The following is a 9386-nucleotide window of genomic DNA, read 5'->3' on the forward strand; positions in this document are numbered from 1 at the left end:
ATATACATACATATACTTACATATAAATATATATATACACACATATATATACATATGTATACATACTGTATATATGTATATATATACACATACATATATCCTGTATGTATATATATATATATATATTTATATATATATAAATACTTTTATGTTGTTTTATGACACAGTAACAAACAAAAGAATGGCTTACATACAATTTTCAAACATCAAACACATTATAGTAATCCAGAAAATACAGCGATATATTTTCTGATAATTCTAGGTTGCAGTCTTATCAAAGTGCAATGTGAGATAGGATAAACAAACACGTGTTCTGTAAGGACCCTATTCATTCCCGGCATTGAAGTCCAAGCAGAGAAATCCTAACAAAGGCCCCCATGCATCCTGACAACTGATGACACAGAAGACATTAGAAGGTCAAACTTCTCCAACTCAGCTTTTGTGTGACACATTAACACTCAGTGCTTGACCACATAGGGCCGTTTTTTTTTTTTTTATGTTAAACAAAAACATCTACATAGTGACCTCTGTTAACAAGCTATAATTGTTCATTCAAACGGAATGAAAGCAGCTCGTACCTAATTGATGTAAATGGTTTGAAAACATATATATAAATATATATATATGACAGATTTAAATATATAGAAAATAGCTACATGAAAAAACTATATTAAAAGAAAAAAAAAAGACAAATATTGGCAACATTCTAGTCAATATAAAAAAATTCCCCTGCAAATGATCCAGAGATATCTGAAGGTTTAAAAGATATTCAAAAGGGACAAAATAGTTTTAAGTCCCTTAAAACAGTTGTCTCCCGAAAGCCTTTGTGCCACGGAGCGGTTCCATTACTGTAGACAGCTAGCACTGCGCTGGCTGTTGAATGATCATTAAAATTCCAAAATAAAACACCTTTTAGACTTTGTTAGTATCAGAGTCTGAATGACATCTTATTTTGAAATACTGTCAGATTATCGAAAAATGAAGGGATTGAAGTGGACAACCGAACAAACAGGCCGACAAACATTAATACTGATGACGCGACTTATCATTTAAAACGTTATTTGAATCACTGCATAAAGCTGCTTAGTTAAAGCAGGGCATATTTCCCTTTCTTTTCTGCATTTACAAACATTCGCACACCTAGTGCATTCATCAACAAGCCCTCACTATTTTGTGCAATCCACAAATTTCCCTTCCTGGTTTTCGTTCCGTAAATTACAAAGAAAACCGGTGCAAAAGATGAAAGTGGCAACGCCCGCGGCACATACTGTATGTAGAAATCAAATGTACAAATCTAATATTCCCAAAGTCATTTGCCTACGTATTCATAAAGGCCTACGTCAAACTCGAGGCCCGTGGCCCGAATGTGGCCCACCATATCATTTCATGCGGCCCAGCGGGTGCTCATCATGTGCTTGTCTAAAAATAAATAAAACAAGTCTATACTTCCGGAAGGATAAAATGCAGTGGTCAAATTCTACAATATATTGCATTCTTACATAATGTTGTGTTTTGTTTACCAAAAATACAAATTTCCCTTTATGTACGTTGACTTTGTGACCCACATCGTATAGCAACGCAACAGACTCTTCAATAAATGCTAACTGTTAGGCCCACAATTTGGACTGCAATTCAAATTTTGGCTCCATGGTTGAGGGGCAGTGGTCGTTTTGGTGGAAGCGGACTCGGGTCCGGAAGGTTTCAGGTTCGAGTCCACCAGCTCCCAAGTAACCACTGAGGTGCTCTGAGCATGGCGCTTATAAGCTGCCCACCGTTCACTTCAGTGACGGGTAAAAAGCATTGGTCACACTTGGTTCACTTTCCTTTGACACTCCTGCTAGAGTCTTTAGATCTCCTTGGAGCAGGACAGCCATTTGTACTTTCACACCAAGACATGAACCATGGTGAAAAACGTTAGCCAAAGTATTACTTGTTATCTAAGGTATATGTACAGAAAGGTGAGATAAAAGAGTCGGACAGACTTAATGCTGGTTGCGTGTGATCACTCCATGTCAGAAAGTGAAATCAAGTCCAAAAGGGAAGGACAGAACACAGATAATGTTACTCAATGTAAACCACGACAGGACTTCACCCTGATTACTCCACATTCACATGAAGGCTTATTTTCCGTTGTGTGTTTTTTTTTTTTTAAATCAGCACTGGGGAAGTGAACTTCCACACTGCTCACTCATCACATTTGCAGGTTGAGGTTTCAGCGGCACCACCTCCTGACTTTGCGCCACAGGTTCGGCGCCTCTGTTCACGCACAGTTCCCAGAATGAACCACTGAAATCGTGACTTTCACATCTCAACAAGGCCACCGTCCACTTCCTGAAGTTTGCGCTCGTGCCAAAGTAAAGTAGAGGCCTGAGACACGCGTGGACACAGCCCAGAGCGGCTGTGTACATTAGAGCTGATCTCAGAGAACTTTCACCTGCGGTTTTCCCAGAAGGACTGTCTGAAGGCGTTTCATGCATCCTCTGTATTGTGTCAGTGATGATTGTAATGCTGTACGGAACCCAGCACAGCAAGAGGACAACCACCGGGGGCAGGATGACCCCGACGACTCTTTGCTTTTGTTCGCCTTTAGATTTAGACTGCACCTGCAGCAGCAGGCAGCAGAAGATCACGAGTACGATGGCAGGCACCAGGAAGCCCAACAGGATGGGAAGTAGGCGGGCAAGTATTTTCAATCCAACTCCAGTCTGGGAGAAGTCGTGAACACAATGTGATTTCCCTCCTGCGGTTCTTCCCTCGACTGTTAAATAATTCCAGTCAGGAATTGTGAGGAGAACGCAGCAGATCGAGACAATCAGGCAGATGTGATGAGCCGCCACAGGTTTTTTGAAGAATCCCAATGTGACAGCGGAGTTAGGGAACGCAGTACGCCGCTGATTAAAACTGATGCACACCAGTGTTAAGACTCCACAGTAGAAGTTCATCTAGGATGGGAAAAAAAAAGACATGGGAAAAACTTCAATCAGTCAACAAAACTTATTTTTGTTGAAAAAAAAAAAAAAGACATGGGAAAAACTTCGATCAGTCAACAAAACTTATTTTTGTTGAACACAACTAAAGCAAAGTGAACTCCTTTCATTTGAATATTTTACGTAAAGTTCTTCGAATTATTCTGTTGTTTAAAAGGGACTGGACACATGTGTCAGACTATCAGATTCACTTTAACAAGCCTTGGCCTCTTTTCCCTCTCTCCCCGTTCCCCTGAGATTTGCAAGAGCCTGGAGGAATGCAAACAGAATGCACTGACGCAACAACAGATCTGGAGCCAGTGAATATGGCTGCCAAAAGTCTTGAACAAACTGATCTTCAGTCAGGAAATGCACTGAAAACATATTCATTTCACTTTCTCTTCATATCACTAACAAACTGTTACTTACATTAAAGACCACACCACTGATCTTACAGAGAATCCCACCAAAATACCATCCAGAGGGGTGTGCCGCCTGTGCAGCCCAGAATGGCAACGTGAGCAGCAGTAAGATGTCGGCCACACCCAGTTGAAGAATAAAAGTGTCTGATGAGCTCCAGTGCTTTCTCTTCAGAACCAGGACAGCCAGGAGCAGACAATGTCCCAGCAGACCCACAGACATTACCACGGCGAAAAGAATCGGGAGCAACACCGCCTCACTTCTCCCCGATTCACTGTCGTCCTTGTATTCATAGTCCTCATCGTAATCGTAGGTGGAATTTTGGCCGAGAAATCCCCCGAGCTCCACGTCCATGTTCCTCCGCTGTTGAAATAAAATCAAATTATTTATTAGCAAAAAAAATTGACGGAACAAGAAAATCAGTACTCTGTCTTTGGGAGCAGGAGTTTCAGTGTCTGTAAAAAAACAGGAGACCTGAGATGATTTATAAACACATGCTGTTGTCACATGGTGCTGATGTCACTGAATGATGAAGTAAACCGCAAAAGTCCACTCTGGCATGACGAGAACGAGAAAGCAATTTGAGTTGTGCAGGCGTTCTTAACAGGTTTATTTTTTCAGGTTTTCACCTACGGGGGAATTTGTTTAGTAGTAAAATGATTAAATCATTAAATAGAGCAGTAAAAGAGTAATGACGTAAATAAATAGAGCTGTGGAACAGTGAACAGCATCGGCGTGTATAAGATAAAAATAAAAAGCTGGAGCTAATATGTTGTGAAATGTACATGGAGGTAAACAATTGCTGATAAAAAGCTGGAGCTAATATGTTGTGATATATGTAACTATAATGATGAGTGAGTCACCACAAAGTTGTTAAGGAACTAATCCAGTACTTTCAACAGTTTCATTCATCTTAACATGCCCAGCATAAACCGAGCTGGCAATTCTTTTTTTTTTTTTTCAGACAGTGCATAGATGTCAGGTGATAAAACAGAGATTTAATTATATATATATGTATATATAAATTCATAAATATATACAGTATATACATACATAATGCATATATGCATAAATATATACAGTATATACATACATATATTTTAGTTTCACAGTTTTGCACCAGAGATCAAACAAAGAGTGTTGTGTGCGCAAATAAAGATTTCTATATCACCAATACAAAAAACAAGATGGAATATAACACATTGTTATGGAATGCTTTTCCCAAAGATTCCTGTTCTAGCATGTCTTCAGTGAACAGTCCCACAACAAAAAGATAAAAGATTTTGCAGGAATAGGAGTTGCTGTGTTTTCTTGTGAATAGTAAGTGGCATATTTATTTTTCATTAGCCTTTTGTCTTCAGTAAATTTAATTCAATTTTATTATTATGATTTATTTTTGTTTTAGGTTTCTTTTGGAACTGTTCACATATGGTTTAGTCAAAGTAAAAAAAGTGCAATAATATGTTTTAGCTAACATAATGAATAATCGTGATTAATAGTCATTAGCCCTAGTATCCAGTGATATTCTTTACATCCCACAGTGACTGTTTTCTAAGGTCAAACAGGAGACTAAATACAAATGTAATTTAGGCCCATTTGATGTTCAATTATGCAGCGCTAAATTAAAACGTAATTTAAGTCAATGTGTCTAAGTTACCGAGAAGGGCGCACACCTTTCCAGAAACAATAAATAATAATAATTAAACCGGACCGCACGTAGTCTACCCTTAAGGGTCAATTGTGTAGCTCAAAAATACTCGTATATTCGTAGACAACATAGGAGAAAAAATGTACTTGTGGTGTATCGACGCTAGCGTCGGCGTAAACAGCGTGTTATGATTACAACAGGAAGAGGTAGTTTGTATGAAGGTGTGTGTTTTGTAAAGAAATGTTTCATATTACACCACAGTAGACAGCCGTATTACCAAGGACTGTCCAGAGAATGCTGTTCTTATTCGGAGCACGTCCTTCTGGAAGAATAAGAAGAAAGGGTTCTCCAGTTTTTGCCCATATACTCCGCGAGTATCCATGTTAAGGTGGTTAAGAACACTGCACTCGACGACAACGTGCCAGAATTGACTTGGTGTAGCTCAGTTCAGTCATTAAACCGGTTAAAACCGTGGCAACAGCCCATTTTAAATAATACGTAACCACGAAAAGCTAGCTAATAATACAATTACTATAAGCAGGCTGACTACGCAGAGAAGTAATCGTTGGCGTACGAATAAAAGCATGTCCAGTTTCTTCACCGAGAATGCATGTTTATGTAGGCGATGTTTGAGTATGCAGTTTCACTATGAAATGAAATATTAACAAATGCGACGAATGAGGAAAACGTCAAAAGAACATGACACAAATATTGAGTATAAATGATAGTCAAACCTTGTGGTGGGTGAAGTTGTACCAGGAGTCAGTGGGAGAGGAGAAAGGACAGGTTTTACTGACGGCTGGCGACTAAAATCTCCCGCGCCTGTAGTCCAGACAGGAAAAACTCTCACAAAGCGTCGCTGCTGCTTACGTCTAATCATACATTTAAATCGAAGACTTTCAGAAGCTCGACCACCTGAGCAGCTTCTCATACACGCTGACCTCTGTTTACTCCTAAATTTAACCCTCGCGAGTGCACCGCAGCTAGATACTCATTCCAAAAGTCGCCACACACCCTATAGTCACACGCAAGAACTATAGTCTAAATTACGTTTGCTTTCAAAATAAAAGTCTGAAAAATAAACCCATCAGCGCATCACCAACTTCAAAGTTCGAGTGGTCCAGTTAAAAAGGGGCTTTATTTGATCCTTTTAACATTTATTTTACAGTGTAAACGTTTACGAACCCGTTCTTGTTTCAAAACACGACATGGAGTTAAATTAAAACGATTGGCTTAAATGAAATCCTTTATACAACCGTGGAAGTACACACTTTATTTTGAAGTAACTCTCAAGACTTCCGTCTAAGTTTGCCTGACGTGAGGCGACACTAAAAAGAAGTGAAACAGAAAACGATTCACAAAGAACCGTCAGTGTCAGTAAAACCTTACACAAAATTATAACTAATCCTAAATGTTATATTTCAAGAATACATATTGTTACATCAGTTTGTTATCTTTTTTTAAATTTTTTCTTTTTTTCTTTTATCTTTCTGCGATGGACTGGGGGACTGTCCAGGGTATACCCCGTTACTGTTTTATTTATCTTTATGCGATGGACGGGCGGACTGTCCAGGGTATACCCCGTTACTGCCGTTGATAGCTGGAATTTCTTTGAAACCACTTAGTTTAGCATTAACCAGAAGCGTGAAGCATGTTTTTTTATTAGTAAAAAAAGGGGGGGTTCACTTTCAGTTGCACTTTAACACCTTTTATTGTAACTCCTATAAGCTACAGTTGATAGTTTTGAACGATGTATTGATTATTGACGATGTAAGTTACACAAAGTTTGCATGCAGGACACTGTTGCTGCTGATTAGTTTATCAAATAAAATGCAAACAAAATGTAACATCCCTTGTTAGCCCTACGAGGTGACAAGGATACCTGGAAATATTTGTCAAGTCATTTTCCTTGCTACTTAATAATAAAAGCACTTAAAAGATAAATGTTTACGTTTGACAAAACTCTTCAATTGGAATACATTGCTGCACTTGTAGAGGAGTTGTATCCTATTCAGAACTTAATGACTTCCTGTTGAGTGACTGACAGATTTACTACTGAAATGACACTACACAGGGGAGACTTGCCTCTAAAACAGCGAATGCAAAGACTAAAATGATCACACTTGCCTTGTTCTACACGTCAGGATCCGTGTTTTAACTGTCAACAACATGGCTCGAGAAAATGAAAGAGAACAGTACTGTATTACACGTTATTGTCAAAATCACATTTAATATACGGCTAAATGCATGGGCAACCTATGGCCTGGGGGCCGGATGTGGCCCGCTTGGCTTTTTAATCTGGCCCGCCAAATGTATTCAAATTATGTTATTAATTTATATTATCATTATATATTATCACTATAATTCTATAATATAAGTCTATAATTCTGCAATGCCCACATTTCCCCTGTAGATGGTGTAGAAAATGCTAAAAGCTTTTTAGCATTTTTAGCCTCTATGCATGACTTTTACATGTCATTTATCTTAGTTCACACCAACACTCCATCCTTCTGCTCCTGACCTGGCCCCCCCCGACCCCGTTCAATTTTAGGACCCATTTTAGCATGCGAGTCAAAAAAAGTTGGTCTAATCTGTGATGTCTGTGATGACATAATAAAAGCCTGCAGAAACAAAAATATTAATGCATACAAGTGGGTGTAAGATATTCACATAATAAAAGCCCGCAAAAACAAAAATATTAATGCATACAAGTGGGACATCTGAGTGTTTCGGTACTGAAGGTTTATTTTAAAAAATACTCACAAAGATGATGTGGATTTAAACAAAACAGATATAAAAAAATATTTACCGTCCTTTGCACCACAGCATAATAACAAGTCTTACAGAACAGCTCTTAGGTTGGAGTAAATGGAACATTTAAAAACAGACATTTAACGATGTGGATCTTTTGACTAACGCATCAGTTTTGATCATTGGAGACGCACCCCAGACGCATCTTTTTCTACACACACACACACACACACACACACACACACGAAGGAAGTGGTCACATGACCCCGCCTCATATAGCATCCTCTACAGAAGGACATGTAAGTGGGTGGGAAAAGCTGAAACACATCAACAACCAGACAGAAACGAAAACAAAACGGTATTTCTTTTTACAGGTTCCAGTTAAGTGGATTGTATATTTTGTCCTCTGGTACTTTTCAGGTTTGGGTTATACTGAGGATGTAGTCTAAGCAATAAGACTAAGTCAGGCATGGACAAACTAAGGCCCGGGGTCTGGATGCGGCCCGTTTACCTTTTTAATCCGGGCCCCGCCAAACTTTTCCAAATTATATAATTGATTTATATTATCATTATACTTCTGCCTTTTCCCTGCAATACCCAGGTTTCCCCAATAGATGGCGTAAAAATGATACAAGCATTTCAGCACTTTAGCCTTTATGCATGACTTTTACATGTCATTCATCTTAGTTCACACCAACGCTCCATCTATCTGCTCCGGACCCGCCCCCCCCCTTTTCAATTTTATTACAATTGTGTCCCGCAAGTCAAAAAGTTTGTCCACGCCTGTCTCTAAGTGCCTCGTCTATTCTCCCTTTTTTTCCCCCCTGACACCTTAAGCCCTTTGGTCTTTCTGTCTCTTTATACTGAGTCAAACCATAACAGAAAAAGAGGTGTTTTCGCTCTCACCAGAACTGAAAGAGCCCACTGATCTCCTTAGCCTCCTCTGCCTCCACCCTTCCATCCCCAACCACCCGTCCTGTCCCAGCAGCCCCTTGCACATTCTGACCAGTTCTCTCCTAAACTTCACGCCCACAAATCCATACAGCAAAGGGTTCAGGGCGCAGTGAGTCAGCCCCAAACTCTCGGTGATCAGGGTCCCGATGTCCACCACGCGGCCAAACTCGCATCCACCGGTCAGAATCCCCAGTGCTTGGAGACTGTCCACCAACAGGAAGCAGTTGTACGGTGCCCAGCAGATGACAAACACGGACACCAACGAGACGATGAGGTGGAGAGACTTCCGCTTTTGCCTACGGGTGGCGTTGCACAGGGACCTGAAGATGCGGATGTAGCAGTAGAGCATGATGAACAGAGGCACACCGAAACCGAGAACCACACCGATGAGCTGGAGCCCCACTTGCCACTGGGTGGGGTTTTCAGTGAACCACACCTGACACAGCAGTGTTTTTTGCTTGTTCACGGTGGTCACTTCGACCACCTGTTTGAAAGCAATGTCCACTCCGCTCAAGCCGAGGCAGAAAACCCAGATGATGGCACAGGCTAATTGTGCATGGCATGTGTTGCGCTTCCAGCTGGAGCTGACGGCGTGAACGATGGCCAGGTAGCGGTCGAAGCTAATGCAGGCCAGAAAGAGGATTCCA

General features: G+C 40.2%; 2 protein-coding genes across 3 annotated transcripts in view; both read right to left on the reverse strand.

Moving 5' to 3' along the window:
- Positions 1–2140: 2140 nt before the first annotated feature.
- On the reverse strand, positions 2141–6164 carry LOC103388851 (C-X-C chemokine receptor type 3-like). 2 transcript variants are annotated; one of them, XM_017037694.2, is made up of 4 exons: positions 5769–6164; positions 5312–5356; positions 3396–3749; positions 2141–2942 (listed from the first exon to the last, which is right to left on the reverse strand). In XM_017037694.2, exons 3-4 carry the CDS (start codon positions 3738–3740, stop codon positions 2154–2156), a joined length of 1134 nt encoding a protein of 377 aa, XP_016893183.1. In that variant the 5' UTR covers positions 3741–3749; positions 5312–5356; positions 5769–6164; the 3' UTR covers positions 2141–2153. The 2 variants fall into 2 exon arrangements, with proteins under 2 accessions (XP_016893183.1, XP_008322272.1); XM_008324050.3 differs by lacking the exon at positions 5312–5356 and having other exon boundaries at positions 5769–6100.
- Positions 6165–8008: 1844 nt separating this feature from the next.
- The window catches only part of cxcr3.2 (chemokine (C-X-C motif) receptor 3, tandem duplicate 2), a 4579-nt gene continuing 3201 nt past the window's right edge, over positions 8009–9386 (reverse strand). The window contains 1 exon segment of the mRNA XM_017038060.2: positions 8009–9386. This exon segment is cut by the window's right edge and continues 33 nt beyond it. Coding sequence (XP_016893549.1) covers positions 8654–9386 — 733 coding nt within the window. The 3' untranslated portion in view covers positions 8009–8653.

Source organism: Cynoglossus semilaevis, chromosome 13 (genome assembly GCF_000523025.1).
Source record: "Cynoglossus semilaevis isolate Cse_v1.0 chromosome 13, Cse_v1.0, whole genome shotgun sequence".
Lineage (NCBI taxonomy): Eukaryota > Metazoa > Chordata > Actinopteri > Pleuronectiformes > Cynoglossidae > Cynoglossus > Cynoglossus semilaevis.

Bases quoted from the DNA above. Each gene is read 5' to 3' on its own strand.
- LOC103388851 (XM_017037694.2), bottom strand. From the start codon at position 3,740: ATGGACGTGGAGCTCGGGGGATTTCTCGGCCAAAATTCCACCTACGAT. The intron at 2,943-3,395 runs GTAAGTAACAGT...TTCCCATCCTAG, and splicing joins TCAGTGGTGTGGTCTTTAAT to ATGAACTTCTACTGTGGAGT.